The 26,354-nt window shown below is 45.3% G+C and overlaps 1 protein-coding gene and 1 long non-coding RNA gene across 16 annotated transcripts in view; one reads left to right on the forward strand and one right to left on the reverse strand.

Annotated features, from left to right (window-relative positions):
* The window catches only part of LOC114487770 (uncharacterized), a 29,075-nt gene that overhangs the window by 828 nt on the left and 1,893 nt on the right, over nucleotides 1–26,354 (forward strand). For 2 of the 15 annotated variants that reach the window (XR_008619354.1, XR_008619360.1), the window contains exons 1-6: nucleotides 446–2,474; nucleotides 4,344–4,417; nucleotides 5,041–8,056; nucleotides 8,563–8,760; nucleotides 22,316–22,558; nucleotides 23,452–23,662. This is a non-coding gene — a long non-coding RNA (uncharacterized lncRNA). The other 13 variants (XR_008619355.1, XR_008619362.1, XR_008619365.1 and 10 more) reach the window with 12 other exon arrangements.
* Nucleotides 23,673–26,354, reverse strand: part of LBP (lipopolysaccharide binding protein) — a 28,627-nt gene continuing 25,945 nt past the window's right edge. The window contains exons 13-15 of the mRNA XM_055090656.1: nucleotides 25,366–25,429; nucleotides 24,480–24,556; nucleotides 23,673–24,300 (exon numbers count right to left, since the gene is read on the reverse strand). Of these exons, the coding sequence (XP_054946631.1) occupies nucleotides 24,178–24,300; nucleotides 24,480–24,556; nucleotides 25,366–25,429 (264 nt within the window). The 3' untranslated portion in view covers nucleotides 23,673–24,177. The remainder of the gene's footprint in view (nucleotides 24,301–24,479; nucleotides 24,557–25,365; nucleotides 25,430–26,354) is intronic.

The raw sequence follows: 26,354 nt of genomic DNA on the forward strand, positions 1-26,354 counted from the left end.
CATTTCAATTATTGTATTCTTCATCTCTGGTTCTTCTTTATATTTTCTAACCTTGTTAAAAAATTCTAACTTCTCACTCTGTTCATCCAATGTTCTCCCAAATTCTTTGAACATTTTTATGATCATTACCTTGAACTCTCTGTGGGGTAGATTGCCTATCTCAGCTTCACTTAGTTCTTCTTCTGGGGTTTTATCTTGATCTTTCACTTGGAAGATATTCCTCTGACACCTCATTTTGCCTAATTTGCTCTTTTTATTTCTATGTATTTGGTAGGTTGTTTACATTTCCCATCCTTGGAGAAGTGGCCTTTTGTAGGAGACATCCTATGTATCTCAGCAGCACACTCCTCTCTCTGGTCACCAGAGCTATATGCTCTAGGGGTGCCCACAATTTGGGCTGCGTGTTGTGGCAGACTGACTGCTGTGGGCAATCTGGTAGGTGTGGCTGGCACTTGGTCTGGTTTGTTCTCAGGCCCTACCTTGTGTAGAGGCTGCCAGCCACTGGTTGGCTGGCAGGGCTGGGTCATGGGGCTGCTGGCTATGTGATCCTGGGGGGTTCTGGAGCTAGTGCTGGCTCACTGGTGGGCAGGGCTGGGTTCTGGAGTGGGTGATTGTGGGGCTGGGGGTCTCAGATTTAGTGTCAGCCTGCTGGTGGGTGGGGCCAGTTCCTGATACAACTGGCTGCAGTATCTGGGATGTCCCAAGGCTAGTGTTGGCCCACTGGTGAGGGAGACTGGATCCTGGACAGATGGCTGAGGGGTCCAAGGTGTCTCTTCTGTGGACTTTGGCTTGCAGGGGGAAAGGTGCATTAGAGGGAACACTGAGGACAGGTGGGAAATCATTTACTCTGCTTCCCATTTAGCAATCTGAAAGAAGCCACTTCTTAAACTATCCCCTGTCCTATCCTGTAGTAGATCCAGGACAACTGGACAGCCTGGTGGGGTCAGGCAGAGGGAGCTATCTTCATTATCTTGGGCTGTCAAAACAAAATACCATAGACTGGGTGGCTTAAATAAAATAATTTATTTTCTCACAGTTCTGGAGGCCAGGAAGTCTAAGACTTGTGCCAGTCAATTTGGTTTCCCGTGGGGTCTCTCTTCCTGACTTGCAGATGGCCGCCTTCTCACCATGTCCTCACATAGCAGAGACAGAGAGAGACAGAGAGTGGCCTCCCTGGTGTCTCTTTTTGTTGTTGTTATTGTATTCATTCACCTGTTTTATATTTTAGGTTTCACGTATAGGTGATAACATACAGTATTTGACTTCTCTAACTTATTTCACTTAGCATAATACCCTCCAGGTCCATCCGTGATGTTGCAAATGGCAGAAGTTCATTCTTTTTTATGGCTTAGTAATATTCCATTGTATATATGCCTGGTGTCTCTTATAAGGACACTCATTTTACGAGATTAGGGCTTCACTCTTATGACTTCATTTAACCTTAATTAGTTCCTTACTCCAAATACTGGCGCACTGGGGGTTAGGCTTCAACATATGAATTTTGGGGTTACATAACTCCGTCCATAGCAGGAGGCTTTGAAATTTAGTTTCCCTGAGCTGCCTGGGATCCTGAGTGGTCTAAGTAGACCTAGAGATGGCTGTGGAGCTGGCTGGAGAGCTTGCTAGAAGGGACCACAGTACCAGAGTGAGGTACCAGATCTGCCCTCTGCCTAAAATTCAGCATGTGCCATGGTGAATTGCAAATGTTTATTAAAAGAATCAGTTGACTGTGCCTTCTTTTTGTAGGTGTCACATGAGTGTCCCAAGTTCTCCAGCCTTCAGGAGTCACCCTTTCCTTGAACATCCACTGAATATCAGCTCCCAGATCTGCAGGAAATCCATTCAAGAGCCCAGTACATGCTGATGTGTTTCCATAGATCCATCCTGTAGCTGTTGCATTTTTCTCTGAATGGCTCCATTGTGCCAGGCCTCTTTGTGGTCACCTACAGCCATTTCTTCACCTCTTCTCCCAGTTGCTGTTCTTTCCCTAAGCTATTTTGCTCTGAACATCCTCTGAGCAGGCATGGCTGGCTCCAGGACAGCACACACTCCAAACTCTGGCCTGATCTTGTTTCTGCCTCAGAAGCATGTGGTGCTGTGGCCTCAGATGCCATCAGGGTGTCTTCTAGCTCATCCAGGCAGGCCTGCTCTCAAACGTTCAGCTGGGAGAATGTGACAATTTTCTGGAGTTTGATAATCTTCCATCTTCCTTGGTGATCCACTGATGGTCTCACAACCCAGCTGAATACTTATATTCAATCCCAGGAGATTCTGAGAAGGTGTTGGTTTGTAGAGGAGAAAAGATGGGAGATGATGGGGAGGAAGAGAAGATGTGGGGAAGCCAGAGAAGAGAGAAAGAGGAAAACATATTACAACTTAACCCAATTTAACTCAAACTTGAATGTGCATCCAAATCACCTAGAAGGCTTGTTAAAGCACAGAGCGCTGGATCCCACCTCAGAGTTTCTGATTCAGTAAGTTTGGGGTGGGGACCAAGACTTCGCATTTCTAACAAATTCCCAGGTGATACTGATGCTGCTGGTCAGGGGACCACACTTTGAAGACCACTGATTTCATCCCAAAACCATGTGGGAGGCAGAGCACCCCCTTCAGACACAGTGTTTTGCTTCTCACAATGGGTAGGCAGATCTGTTCCTTCTTAAATATCCTTGTGGCCAACAGCCAAGTCCATCTGTTTGTTCACATAGTAGCAAGATGTCCAACAAATCCCTAAAGAAACTAATGAGCAACTTGGATCCAACTCTTTGTTGTCTGCCAGAGGAAAGGCATCCATGCTTGGTAATGAGCCTTTGGTCTCTCTGCCAGGCTCTGTGGCCAGAATTAAGCACTTTGTCATCTAGCTGGTAAAGGACTTTCTTGACAGTATTGAACCAGAAAGCCTAACCAAGTCATGTACTTACATCCCATTATATTGGGGGAACAGTGGATGGTCTCTACTCTCAGAAACCTGTTTGTTTCCATTTGGTGGTGTGCAGGACAGGAGAGAGTGTGTGTCCCACATCATGCAAAGTCCTGGGATGTGATGGCCGCTACTCCCGTTCACACATTCCACCAGCATTTTGTAGCCTCCTGCATAGTCTGACTGAACTAAGTCAGAACAGGGCACAATGACAAAATACATCCAGGATCTGCTTCAAGGCTAGGCCTGTGACACAGCTCCATGCTGGGTGTATAGTGAACCCTCATGAAATGTCAGCCTTGATTATTATGAGTTTGATTAAGAGAAGAGTGTTCCCATCATGATCTGGTATAGAACTCTCTTGCTTGATGCAATTCACAATCTCCTTCTGGGAGGAAATTAGCATTCTTGATAAATGTTTAAGCAATTTTCTGATAAACTCTTAACAAGATTAAAACCTCCTTGGAGAAATCAGCTACCCAAACACTCGGCTGATTATCAGACATTCTTTATCTTGTATTCAGTTTAATAATGCTTATCCAACCATTCTCTTTTCCTGGGAAATGTCCTTAACAAAAGGGAACTCTGACTTGGCTTTGTGGCATGATCAAAATAAAACGTTGACACCTGCTTATAACTAATTTATCTGAAAAAATTTAAAACAGTCACTATGGAGGTAGGACGCAGGAATAGTAATTAACATTTTTAAGTACTTGCTGCTTGCCAGATATTATAGGAAATGTCATATAGCTCATCTTTCTTTCTCTTTATAATGAGTTGGGTTATCGTAGCTCTGCTTTACTTATAAGATGCTCAGAGAGGTGAAGTGACTTGCCCAAGATCACACAGCCAGTAAACGGCAGAGCCAAGTTTCGAATCCAGGTCTGTCTGAGTGCAGAGCTAGAGCCAGCAATAGCTTCCCTCTTCTGCCTCTGCCAAAGGATTATAGCGGGAGATGGAGAATAGGATATTCTCTGAGAGAAGGACAAGTATAGGGCTGTGGGACTGCAGAGCAGGGACAGGTCCCTCCTAGGTACAGGGCTTGGGAAGGAACTATGGGGGAAGAGGTTTCTCAGCCCAGAAGAGGATGTAGGGGAGGGACGTTGAAGACAGAAAAAAGGCAGTTGGGAACAACGGTCTGGACACAGGCAGGGTCAAGCCCAGGTATGTTTGGAGGATATGGTAGAGTTCAATCTGGCAGCTGCAGGAGTGGTCCCCAGTCCTTTCAATAATGAGAACCATGTCTTCTAGTGTTGTGGACCCTATGTGCTGCTAGTTGGATTCTTATGACTCTGGATTGAGAGAGCCCATCCCAGTTCTATCACCTACTGGCTGTGTGATCTTGGGCAGATTACTTCACCTCTCTGAGGTGAAGCTTTCTTCATGTGAAAATTGGAGGGTAATGGTAGCATTTCTCTTATAGGATTGCTGTGAGCATTAAATGAGCTAAACCATGAAAAGCACATGTCCAGCACCTACTAAGGGCTCTGTAAAAAGGTGAGGTTTTAATGCGTAACTGATTTATGGTGGCATTATATCACTATTTTCTCAGTAGGGCCGTGAAAATTTTTTTTCTTATTTTAGTATAATTTCAGACTGCTAAAAAAGTTGCAAAAAGAGTACAAAGAATTCCTGAACACGCTTCATCAAGATTATACATATATATACATAAATTTCCCTCCTGAACTGTTTGCAAGTCAGATGCAAACCTGTTGGCCTTTTACCCCTAAACGCTTAAGTGTGTATTCCCTAAAAGCAAGGACATTCTCTTATATAGTCATAGTACAATGATTAAAATCATGAAATTGACACTTATACAATACTATTTTCAGCAGACTATATTCAGATTTTGTCAACTGTCCCATAACATCCTACATAACGAATGAAAATCTTGGATCATATATTACATTCAGTTTTCCTTTCTCTTTAGTCTCCTGGTAACAGTTTCCCAGTCTTCTTGTCTCTCATGACCTTGACATTTTTGAAGAGTATAGGCCAGTCACTCTCTTTAGGTTTGTCTGATGTTTCCTCATAATTAGATTCAGGTTAGGTGTTTTGGTCAAGAGTGCATTTCAGTGCATCACATCATTGTGAATATTTTTGTTCATGCCTTAAAATAGGTTCCCCTCATGGGAAGAGGTGGGGGGCACTGGACCACCTGCGCAAGAATCTACTGAAAGACTCGATAAACGTGCAGACACCCCAGTACCCCTGAGAGTGTGGGCCAGGAATCTACGTGATTAACCAACAGCAGTGTGACCAGTTGTCTACTTGTCTACGTTCCTTCCAAGACATGGCCAGTAGATGGCGGTGCAGTCTGCACTTTCAATGCAGCTTCCGCATTTCTGGAAAGATCTCCCTGTGAAACTTCCTGTGAATTCAAGTTAACATCCACCAGGAGAGCTTGGCTGCTTAAGCTGCTCTCCCCTCCTGTCCCTTCGGAGTGACTTCTCTTGATGCCCCAGGACCTCAAAGTGGTCAGAACTCACTTGGAATTTCCTAAACTCCTCTTGGTGAGAGACCCCTCTTTCTGAAGAGCTAGCCAGCAACTGTAAAATAATAATACCCCAACTAGCATTTTCTGAGAACTTACTGTGTGACTAGCAAGACTCTCACTTTCTCATTTAACTCTCACAGCTACCCCGGAGAAGGAGATTGTTAACCTTCCCACAGTCACACAGCAAGTTCCCATCACTACCTCCTGTTTCCATCTTGGCTGGAACTTGTGCTTCAGTCAGAGGAGCAGACGGGGAGCAATAATGTCTGTGTCTCAGGCCCAGGCTCTGAGAGCTTGGGGAGCGTCCTGAGAAAGGAGAGGATGCCCTTCCCTGCCTTGGGGGCCAGGGTGACCAGGCAGGGAGCTGCAAGGGACAGACACTGGGTCAGTCCCCTTGTTAAGGGGGCTTCAACTGTTTAGGGAGGCAGATACGACATGGGTCACAGCACATGGAGGGCCAGTGGGCAGGCTGTCTAGAGACTCTGAGAGGCTGGAGGGACTGGGGGGCTTTCAAAGGCTGGGGGTGAAACCGCACAACTCAGATTGGGATTTGAACCCATGGGCCGGGACTCAAACCTGGCCAAAACCCAGATGGGGACTTGAATCCACTGTCTTTTAATTAAAATCACATATCTGGTCTCAGGACCTACTGAAGTTCAGGGTCTTTATGTCTCAGCAATTCAGTGAGAGACAAAGCAATAGGTAAAAAGTGGATTTACTTAGAGGAATACACATTCCATAGAGGGAGTGTGGTATGTCTCAAAAGGCTAGAGTGGCCCTGGGAGAAACACACTCCACAGACAGAGTGTGGGCCATCTCAGAAGGCGAGAGGCCCTGAAATATGGGGTGGTTAGTTTTTATGGGCTGGGTAATTTCATAGGCTAATGAGTGGGAGGATTATTCCAACTATCTTGGAGAAGGGGCAGGGATTTCCAGGAATTGGGCCACCGCCCACTTTTTGGCCTTTTATGGTTAGTCTCAGAACTGTCATGGCCCTGCTGTCATTTAGCATATGCTAATGTATTACAATGAGCATAAAATGAAGCTCAAGGTCTACTGGAAGTCGAATCTTCTGCCATCTTGGACCTAGTTGGTTCTTACCAGTTTATGTCACATCCAAAGGCTATGTCATTCTTTTAAAGGTTGTGCCCTGCCCGCTTCCCACCTGTTTCAGGGGGACACTGTGGGACATTCAGTCTGTGTAATGCTCACAATAGAGCAAATCATACTTGTTGAATTTGTTTCTGCTTATTTAATCCTTTTCTAAGACGACTGAGGGATTTTCAAGGGAAGGGATCCATGGTATCGGGGAGGATGGTGTGAAATGAGCCTGGAGACGTGGACAGGTAAGAATGTTCACCTGGAGATGTGGGCAGGTGGGGATTTTCACCAATGGGTGTGGTCAAGGGAATTGTCCTAGAAAGCAGAGAAGGAGATCTGGAAGGCATCCTTATCAATATGTACTTCTGTTGAGGTCAACGCTGCACATTGTTTATGCAAGACCTCAACTCCCCTTCTTCGTTGTTAGCAGAACCCTGGATTAGTTGAAGTGACCACCTGCCCAGCTAAAGAGCTACATTTCCCAGCACTGGCAGCTAGTCCTGGCCAATGAGATGTGAGCCAACAAAGCTGGGCTGGTGTATTAGTCTGGATTCAATCAGGAGAGAAAAACCGCATGGTAATTTGAATAGGGAAAGTGTAATATAAAGAATTATTGACTGTAACAGAGGATTGAAGTAATGAGGGGTTGCCTAGTGAGAGGTAAAGAGAACTCAAGAATACAGGTGAAGTAGCAGATATAAGAAGCAATCATGACTCTCAGGGCTGAGAAAGAGCTTGCCCTCCCCTATGCCCTCCCCCCAGTGCTGAGGTCCAGACTTTGTTGGATTGGGCACAGCTGTGGTTCACTGAACAGCAGAGAAGTTACTGAGGTCTGCCCTGGTGGAACTTGCCAGAAAACTGCCCTCTATCTTCCCAGGGAAAGCTATCCTGATACCACTGAGGTATCTCAATGGAAGCACTTGAATACAAAATTGCCAAAGGTGGGGTTCCTGGGGGAAGCTACTGGCCTTTCAGTGCTTCTGGCTGCTGTAGACTATAGGAACAGGTGCTGGAGCAGCTGCCTGCGCTGTAGGAGGCTGCTGAGTGACCCACCTGAACCAGGAAAGGGTGGGCTCCTGGAAGAGCCCTCTAAAAGGGATTAGATTTGGCTAGTTTGTCCCTTTTGCACTTTGATCTTCCCTTTCTTCCTGCATCCTGGATCCAGAATGAAGAGGACTTGGCACAGAGCTGCACTTGGCACTGACATGTCACGTGAGTGAGAAATAAACCACTGTGGTGGTCAGCCACTAAGATCTTGGGGTTGTTTGTTCTGCAGCACAACCTGCTGAAACCTGACCAATACACATGAAGAATGTTTATATAATAATTGCCAGTTAAAGTAAATAGAAATTTCCTGTTTTGTAAAATACTATGAGGAGGTGAGAATTATGGTTAAAGAAAGAGCCAATAAGGTCTAAAGCAAAGAAAAAGAGTCATAAAAATACTTGCTGGACATTAGAAACACTGATGCTTTCAAATTTATTACAGGAACAGGAGAAGAAAGAAAAAAGAACAAAATGGGAAGGAGAAAGAGAAAGGTAAAACAGTAAAGAAAAAGCAAAGAAAATTTGAGAATACTGTGTTTATAGACAGCTCAACTGACTCTTTGGTATTGCTCAGGAAAATAAGAGGAATATTATTAAACCAGAGCAGCCTGGTTGCTGCTTATCTAGAAGCCACGTCGAATTGCCTGTGGGAGACACAATAGGGAGCATCTCTCTGTCCTCAAGACGTATGATTGAAGCCATTGTGCTCTCTCTCAAAGGCATCTTAACATGCCTTGTCTGTCCTCATCAGCAAGCACATGGGCTTCCCGCTGAACTCTAGTTTCAGAATGACCTCTGAGGTGTCCCCAAGGATCCATAAAGTTAATAGCTTTTATTTTGAGTCAGACACTTCAGCACACAGTCTCTCAATTTAGTGAGGATCCAGCTATTGGCTTTCATAGAACGTGGCAAGAGGCAGAAGCAATTGGCTTTGATGGGTATGAGGAGGAAAAGGTGGCAGAGTGAAAGCCCCGCTGACCCTCTCCAACACCTTTCAGGTGAACAACAGCAGCAGCAGAGACAAATTGACAGAGCAAGTAACAGAAGAACATGTCATCTGAAATGAATGTGGCAGAGTTGAGCAAATTGGCAAGAGTACCTTCCAGACGCACAGAGATATCTGTAACACATTTAAGGAAGACATGGAGAGTCCCTGCCTATCTCCCGGATATTAAGTAGGTACAGGTTTCCTAAAAGTAAGTAAGAGGGTCTGGAAGGGTCTGGCCAACATCTTTACCTGGAAAGATGAGAACTCAGAGCAAAAGAGGACTCAAGAGTGTTAGGGAAGGTCACACCTTGCGACTGTCTTCAAGCCCCGGGGTGATGGGAACCAGGGCTGTAAGATGACCCTGTAACTTTACCACCCTTGTAATTCTCTGAGCTGGGCTCCTATATCAAGCCAACAAGCTAAGGGCAAGGTGAGGAGAGAGAGGTGAGAATCACACTCTGATATCACCCTTGTACAATGCCAGCTGAACAGAGATGAATCAGCTCAGCCACACTGGCTAAAGGGCTTTACCAAGAGCCACAGGTCACAAAGGGATACAGAGGATCTGAATCAAATAATGAATCAGGTTGATATTAGTGATAATATGGCATTGTGCAAACAAATGAATATGTAAACAGCGAATATGTCTTCCATTGAAACACCCATGAGAATAGTTACAAAACTTGACCATGGCTATAAAGAAAATATCAATAATTTTCCCCCAAATAGAAATAGTAGAGACTTCTTTGACCACCAAGTAATAAAACCAGAAATTAAAACAAAAAGTAGAAATGAGACAAAAACCCAACCACATGGAAAAATTAAACCCCCTCCTCGGGACTTCCCTGGTGGTGCAGTGGTTAAGACTCTGCACTCCCAATGCAGGGGGTCTGGGTTCGATCCCTTGTCAGGGAAGTAGATCTCACATGCATGCGGCAGCTAAGGGTTTGCATGCCACAACGAAGGAGCCAGGGAGCTGCAACTAAGGGGCCCGCATGCCGCAACTAAGACCCAGTGCAACCAAATAAATAAATAAAATATTTTTTAAAACCCTCCTCAAAATTTATTTACTTATTTTAAAATCGAAGTATAGTTGATTTACAGTGTTGTGTTAATTACTGCTATACAACAAAATGATTCAGTTATACACATGCATACATTCTTTTTAAAAATATTCTTTTCCATTATGGTTTATCCTAAGATATTGACTATAGTTCTCTATGCTATACAGTAGGACCTTGTTGTTTATCCATTCTCTATATAAAAGCTTACATCTGCTAACCCTAACCTCCCACTCCATCCCTCCCCGAACCCCCTCCCCTTGGCAACCACCAGTCTTTTCTCTATGTCCATGATTCTGTTTCTGTTTCATAGATAAGTTCATTTGTGTCATATTTTAGATTCCACATATAGGTGATATCAGATAGTTTTTGTCTTTCTCTTTCTGACTTACTTCACTTAGTATGATAATCTCTAGTTGCATCCCCTCCTCAAAATTTAAAACTCCATTTGAGAACAAAAGAAAGTCAAAATTGTAAGTTCAAACAAGATTGGAAAACAAAGATGAAAACACTATGTGTCTAAAACAATGAGATGGGGCTTCCCTGGTGGCGCAGTGCACAACAGTGAGAGGCCCGCGTACCGCAAAAAATAAAAAATAAAAATAAAAATAAAACAATGAGATGCAGCTAAAACCATTATGAGAGGGACTTCCCTGGTGGCCCAGTGCATAAGAATCCGCCTGCCAATGCAGGGGACACGGGTTTGATCCCTGGTCTGGAAGATCCCACATGCCACAGAGCAACTAAGCCCATGTGCCACAACTACTGAGCTTGCGCTCTAGAGCCCTCGAGCCGCAGCTACTGAGGCCCGCGTGCCTAGAGCCGGTTCTCTGCAACAAGAGAAGCCACCGCAATGAGAAGCCCACGCACTGGAACAAAGAGTAGCCCCTGCTCGCTGCAACTAGAGAAAGCCCACGCACAGCAATGGAGACCCAACGCAGACAAAAATAAATAAAATAAAATTTAAAAAAAATTATGAGAGGGAAATTTCTTCTTAAACACTTATATTTCTGAAAAAGAAAAAAGAAAGACAAATATAAATGAATCAAGCATTCAAAGCTGGAAGATACAAAATGAGCAACAAAAAACATCTAAGGAAACAAGGGCAGAGTGAAGACAAGCAGAAATTAATGAATTAAAGTACGAAACAAAGGTAGAATTGGTAAATGGAAGAGCTGATTCATTGTGGAGAAAAACCCTACACAGTAAAATAGAGAAGCCACTAGCCAGCCTAATCAAGAGGAAAAAGACGACATACAGAGAACACATAATTAGGATGAGAAATGAAAGACAAGCACGATAAGAGAACATTTTAATATGTATTTTTTAATTACATAAATAATGCACGGATACATAGGCATTGGAAATAAAAGTCAAAGAAGAAGAAAAAAATAGAGTAAAAAGTTAAAGTCAGCTCAGGCTGCCAGAACAAAATACCACAGACTGGGTGGCTTAAACAACAGAAATTTCTTTTCTTTTAGTTCTGGAGGTTGGAAGTCCAAAATCAAGGTGCCCACAGGGTTGGTTTCCTCTGAGGCCTCTCTCCTTGGGGTGCAGACAGTTCCCCTCTTTACACATTCGCCCCTCTGTACATGAGCCCCTGGTGTCTCTTTGTGGGTCCAAGTTTCCTCTTCTTATAAGGAGACCAGTCAGTTTGATTAGGGCCCAGCCTAATTTTAAGTTCATCGCCACATTAAAAGGCCCCATCTCCAAATAGAGTCACATTCTTAGGTACAGGGGGTGGGGTGGGGTTTTGGGCATTAGTATATGAATTTTGCGGGACACAGTTCAGCCCATGACACCCTCTCTCCCTTTTCCCCCCTCACGTTCCACGTCTCTCCCAGAAGTAATATGATTAACCCCATGACATTTGCGGGGCCCAGGACAAGAGTCAAACCAAGGCCCACATACCATATATCTACATACTTTTTGTAAATCCAGCTAACAAACTGTTAAATAGAAACATTCTATCCTCCTACCTGGACAAATATACCTTCATATTGACCTGAGAAACCACGTTTGGATTTAGAATTCCTGGACTCCCCAGAGTTTCTTCCTAGAATGTGGTGTAGGGCCTCCCTTCTCTTCCCTTGCCCGTCTCTGTCTACACCACCAGGGCCTCATGCATACATAGATGGAGACTCCAACCTGCACATCCAGGTTTCTCCACACACCCCTCAAACAGGACCTAGCAGTGGTCACAGCAGTGGTACACTCCATCCTCAGGAAGACACACCTGAGGCAAGGTCCCCACAGACTCTGGAAAGAATGCTGGGGTCCCAGGAATAGGAAGGCTGGTCTAGAAGGAAGGTTCAGACTCTAGATGGGCATGTCCTCTGTGGATGTGGTGCATCTGGAAGGAGGATGAGCAGTGCCCCTAAAGAGCAAGCCCAAGGGAGAGGTCCCTCTTGCTCAGGTCCAAGGGGAATACTGCTGCAGCTAGATATTGGTGGGTATCTTTTTAGACCATTTTACATCCATTTAGTATATAAAAAGGAGATTCTAATTCCAAAATAAAAGCTTATTTTAAAAAATGGATTCTCTCTTTTTCTGAGACTTGCTTTTTTTCCCCATTCTATCTTGTAGATCTTTCCATGTCAGCATATATAGATCTACTTTATTCTCTTTAATTGTTGCATGGTATTATACAGTATAAAGGTAAGGGGGAAATTATGAAGGCCCAATTAACACAATGCAATGTTAATCCTCTTGAAAGTTTGGATGATTTAAAACCAAAATAAATTTAAAAAATAAAAATTCCCAAGACTGGCTTAAGAAGAAATAGAAAACCTGAACAGACTAATAACTATGGAAGTAGCTGAGGAAGTTGTCCAAGACAGCCCCATGGTTTCTTTCAAATCTACAAGTGACAGGTAATTCCAAAGCTCACCAAACTCTTCCAGAGCAAAAAGAAAGAAGAAAACTGCCCCGTGATTTTTTTTGGAAGGGTATTAATATTGATACGGATTGTATTGTGTCCTCCCCCCAAATTCATATGTTGAAGCCCTAACTCCCAATGTGATGGTATTGGGAAGTGGGGCCTTCCAAATAGGAGGTGGTTAGGTTTGGATGAGGTCATGAGGATGGAGCCCTCATGATGGGATTAGGGTCCTTAAAAAAAGTGTCCTGAGAGACATCTCCCTTTCTCTTTGCTATGTTAAGACAGCCAGAAGATGACCATCTGTAAGCCAGGAATTAGACCCTAACCAGAAAGCAAATTGGTGGGACTTTGATCTTAGACTTCTCAGCCTCCAGAACTGTGAGACATAAGTTTCTGTTGTTAAAGCCACCCCAGTGTTTTGTTATAGCAGCCTGAGTTGACTAAGATAATTATCGAAAACTGACAAAGCAACAAAAAGAAATTCACAGACTAATTTAATCTATGAATATTGAAGCAGAGCTTTATTTATTTATTTATTTATTTTCTGTGGTATGCGGCCCTCTCACTGTTGTGGCCTCTCCCGTTGCGGAGCACAGGCTCAGCGGCCATGGCTCACAGGCCCAGCCGCTCCGCGGCATGTGGGATCTTCCCGGACCGGGGCACGAACCCGCGTCCCCTGCATCGGCAGGTGGACTCTCAACCACTGCGCCACCAGGGAAGCCCCGAAGCAGAACTTCTTCATGAAAGATTAAGAGGTAGAATACAGTAATATAGTTAAAGAATAAAAAACTATAATCAAGGGACTTGACTATAGCTTCTATGAAGCCACCCCACTCTATACTTCCTCTCTGTGTGACCTTAACCATGCCCAGGCTCTCCTAAAATGGAAAGTCACCAAGGAAATTCACCAAAATATTAACTATGCTAATCCCTGCAACCCTTGATGACCCTTTAAAATGTAGGCCTTTCAGATCCTCTCTTGTTTCCTGCTGACCTGGGTTTCCCACCCTCCTGACTTAACATTTCATGGCTCATCTACCTCCCGAATACCCTCTGGAGCCCCAACAGAGGGCTTAGACCCATCAGAAAGAGCGAGAACCGGGTGAGATATCCTTTGGGGAGCTCTGTGATCTGAACAGGAGTGATATGAAAGTCAAACACAGGGGCATGCGCAGCACAGCAGAGGCATAGATATGGAGACAATTAACAGCAGACTCTAAATTGGAGGAGCTATGTGAAAAGGGCCTGGGGCAGCCCATAGCTGGGGAAAAGATTGGAAAATTAGGTTAAGTGACAAGAGACTTCAAATCAAATCACCAGATACATATTAAGTGCCCAACTCAGTACTGCAATGAGGCATGGGTGATACAAAGACATATAATATCTGTTTCCTGCCCTCAAGGAAAGTATAATCTACTTACAGAGGTTAGACATAAAACTCAGGAGAAGTAAGATAACAAAATATTTAAATAGCAATTCACAGTGCCACACAATCATTTGCTAAGTGAACTGTAGAGCTGATGACAAGCTTTTAGAATTCTGAACCAGGAGAGATTATCTGGTTATTTATGGTCTAGATAGGCTGCATATTTTCTTGCTGGGGGGAAACGAAGGGTTAACTGAGCAGGGCAAATCAATGAAACGAAGAGCTGCTTTTTTACAGAGATCAATGAAATTGATAAACTTTTAGCTAGACTTAAAAAAAAAAAGAAGATCCAAATAAAATTAGAAATGAAAGTGGAGACATTACAACTGATGACACAGAAATAAAAAGGATGATAAGAGACTACTATAAACAATTATATGCCAACAAATTGGGTAAGCCAGAAGAAATGGAAACATTCCTAGAAACATACAACCAAGCAAGGTTGAATCATGAAGAAGTAGAAAATCTGAGCAGACCTGTAACTAGTAAGGAGATTGAATCAGTAATCAAAAATCTCCCACAAAAGAAAAGCCCAGGACCAGATGGATTCACTGAGAATTCTACCAAACATTTAAAGAAGAATTAACGCCAATACCTCTCAAACTCTTCCAAAATACGAAAGAGAAGGGAATACTTCCAAACTCATTTTACAAGGCCAGTGTTACCCAGATGTCAAAACGAAATCAGTACGAGAAAAGAAAACTACAGGCCAATATCTCTGATGACTATAGATGTAAAAATTCTCAGCAAAATACTAGCAAATCAAATTCAATGGCACATTAAAATTATCATACAACATGACCAAGTGGGATTTACCTGTGTGGGGCAAGGATGGTTCAACATATGCAAATTACACACCACATTAACAGAATGAAGGATAAAAATCACATGATCGTCTCAACAGATGCAGAAAAAGCATCTGACAAAAATTCAACACCCTTTCATGATAAAAACACTCAACAAACTAGGAGAAGAAGGAAACAACCTCAACCTAACAAAGCCCATATGTGACAAGCCCACCACAAACATCACACTCATTAGTGAAACACTGAAAGCTTTTCCTCTAAGATTAGGAATAAGGCAAGGATGCCCACTATTATCACTTCTATTCAACATAGTACTGGAAGTCTGTGACACAGAATGATTCAGGGATCCAGGCTGCTGGAGGCTCTGACATCGTCAGTACATTTATCTCAAGTTACCTTGGGTGTCAAATCCAGATGGGGGAGGGGAGAGTAGAGTTCCCTGTGCTATACAGTAGGTCCTTGTTGATTATCCATTTTGTACATTGATTTTTTTTAAAGCATGTGCCTAAATTGCTTGGATTGACATCTTAAAATTTTTATTTTTAAAAAGTAATATTCGCTTGTGTAAAAAAAATCCAAACTACAAAATGGCACAACAAGGAAAATGAAAACTTCCCAACCTAATGAACCCTTTATTTCCACTCTTCAGAGGTAACCTCTGTTTCCAGTAACGGGTAACCGCCTAGAAATTTCCTGTGTACATATAAGCATTCATATGTCTATATCATCTTAAATAAAAGGAGATGATACTGTACCTGCTGTTCTATAGCCTACGCTTTCTACTTAATAACGCCTTGACGTCTTTTCATGTCTGCATATATAGTCATTCTCCTCAATGACTGTATAGTATTCCTTTGTGTGGATGCACCATAATTTATCTGTTAGTCTTTATCGAGGGCCTCATGGGTTGCCTTCAGTTTTTGTTTTGTTGGGTTTGGTTACTGTTTTGCTATCACAAACAATGCCACAATAAACAGCCCATACAGCTCTGGTATAGTATATGAATAAACCCAGAAAAATCGAACTTTGTTTATAGGGAGCCTACATAATAAAAGACACTATAAGAAATCTCATAAATACAGACTGACTCATTTTATGTATACTTCTTTGAATACATGCAGAAAAGTGTACAAATAATAAGTGCGCAGATAGATTGATGTTCACAAAGTGAACTCACCCATGTAACCAGCACACAGAACAAGAAGTAGAACAGGGCTTCCCTGGTGGCGCAGTGGTTGAGAGTCCGCCTGCCGATGCAGGGGAACCGGGTTCGCGCCCCGGTCCGGGAGGATCCCACATGCCGCGGAGCGGCTGGGCCCGTGAGCCACGGCCGCTGAGCCTGCGCGTCCGGAGCCTGTGCTCCGCCAAAGGAAGAGGCCACAACAGTGAGAGGCCCGCGTACCGCAAAAAAAAAAAAGTAGAACACTATCAAACCCCCTTCGGAGTTCCTCACGTCCTTTTCTGGTCAGTCCTCCTCCCAGGCAGCATGAGCACTCTCCTGACTTTTGCTTCCATGAATTAGATTCTCCTGCTTTTGAACTTTGTGTCAATGGACTCATAAAGCAGGTACTCTTTTGTGTCAGATTTCTTTAACTCGGCATTCTGTTCGTGGGAGGTATCCGTGTTACTGTATGCAGTTGAAGTTCTTTTGCGCTCATTGCTGTTTAATATTCTGTTGTGCGAATATTCCACCACGTATCCATCCACTACTGATGGACATTTGGGTTATTTTCAGTTGGGGGTTATGATGAAGAGTGTATATGAACATACCAGTATGTGTCTTTGGTGAACATAGGTGGGCATTTCAGCTGGGTGTCTGATTGCTGGGTTATGGGGCACATCCATGTTCAACTGTAGCAGATCATTCCAAATTGGTTGTACCAATTTACATTCCCACCAGCAGTGGAAAAGTGTTCCAGTTACTCCACATTCTTGATAACACCTGGATTTTGTCAGGGGGAGTTCTTAGAGAGGCACTCTTGATTGAACCGCAGGTCTTAGAAAGCTAGCTGGGGGTGGAAGGGTAGGGCTGAAAGAAAGCTGGGCTTGATTGGGTCTGGGGGATGCCAGTGATGGCTCTGGGACTAGCCCTGCACCCCAAGATGAGATGGCAGTGGTGAGAGCATCCTTTTAAAAACAGCCTACCTGTCCCTGGGGTTTGTGATGATAGGTCTGCACTAAAGGCCCCATGAGATCACTTGAGGTGGGAGGAAAGCCTTCTCTAAGGGATGGAGAGAATCCGGCTCTGGGTTCTTTAGTGGCCATACAGCAGCCATCTATTCTGCTGTGTTTTAATCCCCTGTGGGCTGGGAGAAGCAGACCCACGTAGATGTGCTGTGAGGGAAGTTATGTACCAGACTCCAAGGGAAATCCGCATACCTTGACAGATTCCTTTGTCACATGAGCCAGGTGCAGCCCCCTAATCCAGTCAGCTGGAGGTGAATGTCAAGCCTATAGTTAGGGGACAGGTCGGAATCTCAGAAGAGAGGTCTGGACCAAAGTCATATACTCGGGGCTCATGGCAACCACTGATGGTCTTCAAATCCTTGGAGACTGAAACCTCCTTCTTGCTTATATTAACCAGAGTGGATTCTGAAGTTTGCAGTTAGGGATACTGACCAGTACAGGACTTGTGGCACCAAAAAGAGCAGAGCTGGGGATGAGTCAGGGGGGCAGGAGATGAGGGCCCTCCAGGCCTGGTCAGACCACAGAGAGCAGATATCAGTGTCATTGGCCCCGTGCTCAGTGTCTGAGGCCAGCAGTGTTTCGGAGCCGGAGAATACAAGACCCCTTGTGAAGTTAGATGTAGCACAGTCACAAGACCACCCTCACTTCTGATATCAATTGCAAGTTTGAGGGTCCCCAAGACCACCCATAAGTTCTATAATTGGCTAAAAGGACTCCAGAACTCACGGAAATCTTACACTCCTAGTTACAGTTTGTTAAAGGGAAAGGATACCAATGAAAGTCAGCCAGTGGAAGAGGGGCAGAGAACAGAATCCAGGAAAATTCCAAACACCGAGCTTCCAGTTGGCTTTTCCCTGTGGATCCGTGGATGGCCTTACTTTCTTAGCATCACAGTGTGACAATATGCACAGTGTTACCACCCGGGGAAGCTCACCCAAGCCTTGGTGTCCAGTCTTTACTGGGGCTCCATCTGTAGACATGGTTGACCACCCACGTGGTTGACCCCATCTGCAGCCCCTTTGGAGATCCAGCTGGTACCATGTCACCCAAAGTCCCACCATAGATCACATCGTTAGCTGTCGGCCATGTCCAGTGCCCCCAGCTAGACAAGACACTCTGATCAGGTAGGACTTCCCAACGGCCTAGAGATGACTTCTCAGGGGCTGAGGGCAAAGACCAGCCCCCTCTCTGAGCCAAGGTGGATTCTTTCCTACATAACCCTCCCCCACGCCACTGCCGTGAGCCCACGTGAGTCCCCTCCCCTGCTTACTCAGGAGGAGGGGGGAGGCTGAAAGAGGAGAGACTGAGAGCAAACACACCATTGCTAAATTGATGGAAGGGTCTCTTTAAATGATTGGATTCCATTTCTGGACATTTATTTCACAGATGTACCTGCTCCTATGTTTGTATGGATGCATGAATAAGCAATGATGTATGGGTAAAGTTTTTCACGGAAGCACTATTTATCGTCAAGAGTTCAGCTGAACTGGAGAGAGCTGGGCTGCCAGGGGTAGGAGGAGCTGATTAAAGCAACAACAAGCCAAAATGAAAACCACAGTGAAACCTTCGGTCACTCACTCCAATAGCATAAGCGAGCGGCTCAAACCAGAGAAAGCACCGACGGCCCCGTTCCATTTCCCCCATGGGAAAAGGTGCAGGTGGATCAGGGGTTTCGGTGCAAGTGTTGGGGTCGTCTCACTGATGAGGATCCCCAAAAAGAAACCTCTGTCAGGTTCCTGGACCCTGAGCCAGGGAGGCAGGGGGAGGGAAGGAGGGAAGGGCTGGGAGTGGAAAAGTACTGAGTGTGAATCATTATGGGGAAAATATCTTCAAGGTTCCCCCTTCCTTCCCTGACAGAGTCCTTGGCAAAGGCCTCTGAAAACCTCTGCCTAAGGTTTCAGGTAAAGAGACTTAGGAACGAGGGCTTCCCTGGTGGCGCAGTGGTGAAGAATCTGCCTGCCAATGCAGGGGACACGGGTTCGAGCCCTGGTCTGGGAAGATCCCGCATGCCACGGAGCAACTAAGCCCATGCACCACAACTACTGAACCTGCGTGCTGCAACTACTGAAGCCTGCGCGCCTAGAGCCCGTGCTCCGCAACAAGAGAAGCCGCTGCAATGAGAAGCCCGTGCACCGCAACAAAGAGTAGCCCCTGCTCGCTGCAACTAGAGAAAGCCCGTGTGCAGCAATGAAGACCCAACACAGCCAAAAATGAAAAGAAATAAAAGAAATAAATTTATTTTAAAAAACCCAAAACTTAGGAACAAAGGCTTCTGGGCTAGGAATGCAAATATGCAAAGAGCATAACCGTCCAGGGTGCCTGAGTCCTTGACTGCAACTCCCCTCAGAGACCACAGTGCATTGTCTGGGCACCAAGACTGGCATGGGGAGGGTAGCTTTCCTCCACGAGGCCTGTCAGGTAAAGCCTTTGTAACTGCCTATGGTCAGACCCCAGAAATCGCACATAAGTTTTTGGTTAAAATGCTGGACTTCAGTTAAAATAAGGAGCTGGACTTCTCATTCATAAAAGCCAAATATCAGAAACAACCTAAGGACCCATCAGTAGGGAGTTGGTTAAAAAAATTGTAGTCCATCCCCACCAGGAAATCCGATTAATCTCTAAGAAAGAGGAAGTTGTCTTGTATGTACACAAGTGTGGAACAGTGTGTAGCTGTAGGAGGGCTCTTGGGAAGTTAGTGGAGCGCAGAGGGGGAGTCAGTTTGTAACCAGGAGGAGCATCTCCAGGGTGGCGTCTTAGTTTGCGTGGGCGTGAGCTCTATGGCACAATAACTATCAATGGTTCTTCTATAGTCTCTAGATGGTTCTTTGATAGCCTAGAGTTCTGATCATTAATATCGGAATGTGCTGTCCCAAGGCCAGTCCTCCTGTAAGGTCTGAGCTGTTGAGGATACTTGCATGTCTATAGTCAGATTTCAGGGTGTCAGAACCTGCTAGGGGACCGCAGGGCCGGCAGTGGTTGTCCTGGAGCTACCCCAGCAAGACATCATGACACTAACTTGAGGCTCTGTTACTGAATGAATGTGTTTAGTCTCATTGGGTAGGAATGGCCTTTCCTTGCTTTGTGAATGAGAAATATTTTGTTCTTTCACAAAGAATTGTTTTTTCCCCTGTTTCATAGCAAACCTGGCTGCCCCGTACTCATCAAGTATGTGCCTGGCCTTCCTGGAATCCTCTCTTGGGGCCATCCCCTGGAATGTCCTAGAGCGCTCTAGAATGCTCTGAAATGAAGGCTTGCTTGCAAACTAGGCTGAGTTTCTTAAAAATATGCAGAGGAGACCAACCCACAGCTTTTCCAGGCAATGTGGCAAACAGCCTCATATCACATCCAGAATTTTGAGCTGGTGAACTCCTACCCCATTGTACAGCCACGTGCGGGCCCCGCCCATCTTACCAGTCAGCGCATGCCAACCTGAGTTCTACTTGCTGGCACTTGCGTTTCTTTGCCTGAGAGGTTTCTACAGCTGCTAGAGCCCGCCCTGCCCAGACTAGAAGAACCAGAGAACTATGTCCCCAGGAGCTCCCCTCAAGCAGTGGCTGATGGGAGATGATGTACAAGCATCCCGGCAATCTCAGCCCTTGGGCGGATACTCTGAGTGTTCTACACTGGCTCCCAGAGTTTCCCGAGTGGGATTAAGGTGGTAATTGGTTTGATCATGAACACTTTAAAGGCTGCCTTCCCTTCCCCATCACATTTTCTCTCCTCTACTGGTTATTTCCCTGGGATCCTCTTCCCAGTAAACTACTTGTACCCACCTCCTTGTTTCAGAGTCTGCTTCTGGGGAGCCCAAAAGAAGTCAGGTGATAATCGCATCAGCTGTTTACCAGGACCTGGTTATGCCCTATCCTCCCCTCACCCCCAGAAGCTGGACGCGAACCCATTGAGTCCCTAGTCACCCTGCAAGGAGGTATTCCCAGCAAATTTGACAAGGGAGGACACTGAGGCTTTAGAGAGGCCTTTCCCAGAGGCCCAAAGCCAGTAAGTTGGAATCAAGACTGGCTCTTTCCACGTTGAGGCAACGTTCTGAAAAACAGACATAGGAACTGGGTCTGTGCTGCCTCTAGTTCCCCTGTGCTGACCAACTCAGTGCCTGCAAACAGAAGCATGCTCAGTAAGCACGTCCAGCCAACAAATATTGAATCCTCACTAGGGTTAAATAAATCATTTTACATGGATTACATGGATTACCTAATATCATCATTATAAGAGTCCTAGGACATGGCTATTATTATCATCCTTATTTTATAGGGTAAAGTGGGGGAAAGGGGGAAAGGGACCGGTCCAAGGCCACGTGGCCAGTGCTGGATGAAGCCGAGCCCTTCACAATCCATCACAGGACGGATGATGGTGGCAGACAAGTGAACAAGAGGGACGAGGCGAAGCCATGGCTCACCCCGCCTCCAGCTGGGTGACAGTGCATCGTCCCATGTTGGAATGCATCTCTGTCACACACAGGGTAAATGGGTCTGTTCCCTGTGAATTGTCTGCTAGCCGGCAGCTCCATCCATCTGTTCATTAACACAATTAAGAAAGCATCCAACGAGCCTTCTGATTCCCAGTCCCCGGGGGCCCAACCACATAACTTGGAAATGACTGTTTGGTAAAGTCTGATCAAAGGCTGGTTGTTCAGTAATTAGAAATCACGGCCTCTTCCTCCAGGCTTGGGGCTCATAAACAACAGTTGGATGAGTCTTTTATTCGGGTCGGACCCAAAACCTAGACAGATCCATTTCCTCCTAATTTACACCCGTTTCAATGGGGAGGGCAGCAGGAGGCTGAGTCTTTGCTCCCGGAGACCCACTGGCTCCCGTGTCTGCAGCAGACAGAGAGGGAGGGAGAGAGGGAGCATGTATTGAAATGAGCCCATGAACTACCCATGAACTGCCCCCAAACTGAGATGGACAATTGTCTTAGAGAGCCAGCATCAGCACCAGGTCCAGGGCTGAACAGGGAGTGGAATCCCATGTTCTCTCATCGAGGTTCCCACAGCAGCAGCGCTGAGAAATGGGAATGTGGTCAGGGTTCATCTCTGAAGGCCACAGATGGAGCTGACCATCCAAAGACCCCTTAAGTAAGAGAGCGTTGGCAGTAGGGACGTTCAGCTAGAGTACCAGATGATTCCTTCGTTGAGCCATTCAATAAATATTTATAGAGGACCTACTAAGTGCAAGCACCCTGCTAGACACAGGGATCCGATGGTGAATTAAAAAGACGGTGCCTGCCCTTAAAGATAGTGCAGGCTAGTGGGGGAGGAAGGTCCGTCCTGGTGGGAAAGTAAAATCCAGAGTTAGAGGGGGTGTGGGTGTACATGCTGAAAAGGAGGATTGTGGGGACAGAGGCCAGGCCCCCAGAGCTGATAACAGAAATGGTCTTCATCCTCCCAGAATCTCCAGGAATATGCTGCACATATGGAAATGCAACTTGGCAATCCAGCTGTGGCCCCCAAGCCCTGTCTTTCGCCCTGTCCTCAAACTCTCAGGTACCGGACGTTGGTGCCCAAAAACAGGAAGTCCTAGGAGAGACAAGACAGGACACGATGGTAAAAGCATCCTCTACTCCAAAAAGATGCATCTCTGATTTAAAGGGAGGCCCACGTCTGGGGAAGCACAAGCTCTGCTAGAAACCAGGTCAGTGCATAAATCGAGCGTGTGCCTCTGTCCCCAAGGTCTCCATAAAGCACAGCTTTTGCCAGCTACCTTCTCTAAGGTGGCAATTTATCTGTCATTTCCCAAGCTGCTGCTTCCTGGCAGACCTCATAAATGTCCCCTGTGTCACCTAGATTCTCTCTCCTTGGTGAACAAGACAAAACTGTGAGCTGCTGGGGTTTATTCTCCTACTTCCTTGTAAGTTTCCATCACCAAAGGGGTGGGAATTCTGAACTCAGAGCAAAATCCAATTCTTTCCCACAGCAACCCATCCCCTGCCTTTGGGGGTCAAACACATGGGCAGAGTTGACCTCAAAATTTTAATGAATATGATAGTATATACAGTTGACCATTGAACAACTGAGGGGTTAGGGGCACCAATGGGTGGAAAAATCCACGTATAATTTATAGTCAGCCCTCCATATCCGCGGTTCCTCGCGGCCGCAGTTCCTCATACACAGATTCAACCAACTGCGGAGATGGTGTAGTACCATAGTATTGTATTTATTATTGAAAAAAATCTGCGTACACAAGGACATGGGGCCATTCAGACCCGTGTTGTTCAAGGGTCAATCTAACAAATCTTCTAATGACTTCCATTGTGCCAAACTGAGCTAGAAGCTCTAATCTTCATAACTGCCCAGTGAGGTTTGGGCTACACCCCACTTTACACAGGAGAAAACTGAGGCCAGCTGCATGAATTGGCACTCAGTCCTTGCTTTGAACAATGATCTCACTCCTTATAAAGTCTCAACAGTAGTTGGATGTTGAGTATCTCTGGACGCAAAAGGGCTCTGGATATTTGTTTTTCAAATGTCTCAGTTGATCTCTGTTTCAATGTCCCTGATCACTCTGCTTCCTGTCCCTCTCTTTAGTGGCTGTTGTTTGCTGGATGTTGACTATGTACCAGGCACAAAGCAGCATCTCCTTTAATGCTCACAAGCCTGCCAACCCAGTCATCCCACCTTACGGATGCTCTTCTAGAAAGATAACCTGAACCGTGGGGCACCGATGGCGCATAAAATGCTTGGTCAGAAGAGAGGAGAGTCTGGTGAAGACTCAGACATATTCCTTGGTATTCAAATAGTTAAGTCAATTATGGTCCCTTGCATGCTTGGGACAGAATTTAACATTGGTGGGGGGAAGGGAGACTAGATTGCAACCAAAAGAAAAGAAAGAAAACAGGTCTGAGAGCTAGCAAGGCAACTCTCCAGAGCAAGAAAACAATTTCAAAAAATGCTTGGAGGAGACAAAAGGCTGGAAGGAAGTACCCCAGAAGTCAAGCTATGAGTGTGGTGGGGCAATGAGTCTATGAGGGACGGCACACCAAACATGTATCTCTTAATACATCAGGCTCTTCCACTTAAGAAATTAGAAGAAATTTTATTTTATTTAATTAATTAATTAATTTTGGCCTCACCACACAGCTTGTGGGATCTCAGTTCCCAGACCAGGGATTGAACCCGGGCCCTCAGCAGTGAAAGTGCCGAGTCCTAACCCCTGGGCCACCAGGGAATTCCCAAGAAATTAGAAGAAATTTTAAACACTTACTAATGGCTTTCAGAACCTGAGCTGTAGGCATGGCTAGGATTGCTATATTTTTAAAACGAGCTGGTCTTGAGGTTCTCCCAGGTCACCCACGGCCGGGGAGCGGGGCGGAGGGGGGTGGAAAATTGTGACACAGGTTGTATCAAATCCCTCCTGCCCCCATAGAGGTGCCACTTCTAAAGGACACGTGGACGGCTTCATGGCATCCAGCTGACCCTGAACCAGCCCACCCCCGTGGAGGCTTTCCCAGCTGCAGGGCTGGGCTGGGTCCCACCCACTGAGTTATAGCCTGCAAACCAGGAAAGCTAACCAACCCCCATTCCCAATTCCTCAGAACCCCACTGAACCCACTGACCTTGTGGATCTGGAGAACAGGGTCGTAGAGCTGAATACGCTTTAGCAGAGGGAGGGGGAAGCCTTCTGCCAACTTATCTGGAGGTTGAGGCAGAACATCGAGAGAGATTTGTTAATAAATAAGTACAGAGAAAATTTTGCACCAAAAAGTTCCTCTCTGCAAACCCTATACATGGTATATTCCCATTTAATTATCACCAAAGATTGGGATTATTATTCCCATGTTACAGATAAGGAAATTGAGGCACAGAGTAGCCAAGTAACCTGTCCTAGGTTACATAGCTAGAAAGTGGAAGACCTGGGATTTGATGCCAGGCAGACTGACAGAGGAGCCTGAGCCCTCGGCCATGGTGCTCTGTGGAGACAGTGGCAGGCATGGGGCAGCGTCTACTCATGATAAGAATCCAGTGGGCATTTGCTCTCTGCCCCCACCTGCATCCTGCTTTCTACTGTAGCCAAATGAAGCAGGGTCTCATGGAAAGAGGGTTTAGGTCTCTAAGCTTTATTTTTTGACCAGGGAGATGGCAACTAACTGGGGAATGTGATTTTAGAGGTGGGCTGCCTTGTACCCCGTATATTAACTTGGTTCTCAGTCTCACCTGTCACTTCAGGGTGTGTGTGGGCACTTCTGTGAGCCCCTCTTTCTCTCTTAAGAGGAAGTTTACTGTGTTCCAAAAACTGCCCCTATCCTCAACCCTCCTTAGAGGCCTGGAATGAGGTGAGGCCGACTTCAACACTCCCACCTCACAGACAGGCCACTGAAGCTCAGAGAAGAGAAGTGACTCGCCCAAGGTCACACAGCCTGCAGGAGAGCCCTGGTCCCAGCTTTCTTTCCCCCAAAGGGCAGTGTCCACTCTTGACTTGGAAAAATCCATAGTGATACTTACCATTGACCTTGGGGTAGAAGGTGTTGAGAAGGTAGTAATTGAGCAGCGCCTCCAACAGCTCCACCTGGTGGAGAATAGGAGAGGTACACCATAACCACATTACCATCTTGCCCACCAACAAACCTCCACAGAGGCCACCCCGTGGGTGGGGTGGTTTTGTAATTGCTGACATGGCAAAAGGCTTGAAAAAAAGCAAATTTCAGGTAGATACCTACATCATGCTACTACTTTATAAGATAAAACTATTTTGAGATGCACATTTATATGTGTTCAAAGGGATAGAAAAATTTGGAAGACTACACACCCAACTATCTATCCTCCAGGAAGAACATCAAGGTTTGGCTTAGCCTTACCTTTAGTATTTAATTTTTCTTTTTACAGTGGAAATGTTTTCCCAAGTTACTTATATAATAAAAAAGATTTTTAAGTCAAAACAAAAATTATGAAACCCAACTTTTAACACTCACTATGTGCCAGGTATAGGGCTCAGAGCATTACATCTACACCTGATTCAATCTTCACTATAACACTTCGAAGTTAATATTAATGTCCCCATTTCACAGATAAGAAAACTGAGGCCCACAGAATGAAAGTGACTTGTTAGAAATCGGGCAGCAGGGTCTGAATTTGAATCCAGATTTATCTGATTCTACAGGTCTTATTTTTTACAGTCGATTTTGTGAAAACATGATAGGATGTCTTTTTGTGACTCTTTACATATGAATAATTTACTTCATAGAACATTTTTACATGCCATGCACAGATACAATATTAGTGTGTCATTATTCACTTTAGCCTTTGTTCTCTGAAAGGAGTCATCCTTCGGGGTCCCTGTGGGCAATGTTTCTCCCCATAGTTGATGTATTTTTTCCACTTCTACTTGAGGGAAAGTCTGGGAAGTGGGAGGCAGGTAAAGTGTGGTCAGAGGGAACCAGTATCCATAGGATGGTAAAAAGGAAGCCAACTACTGTAGATTAAAGTCTTTCCAT

The sequence above is a fragment of the Physeter macrocephalus genome, chromosome 14, assembly GCF_002837175.3.
Source record: "Physeter macrocephalus isolate SW-GA chromosome 14, ASM283717v5, whole genome shotgun sequence".
NCBI classification, from domain to species: Eukaryota; Metazoa; Chordata; class Mammalia; order Artiodactyla; family Physeteridae; genus Physeter; species Physeter macrocephalus.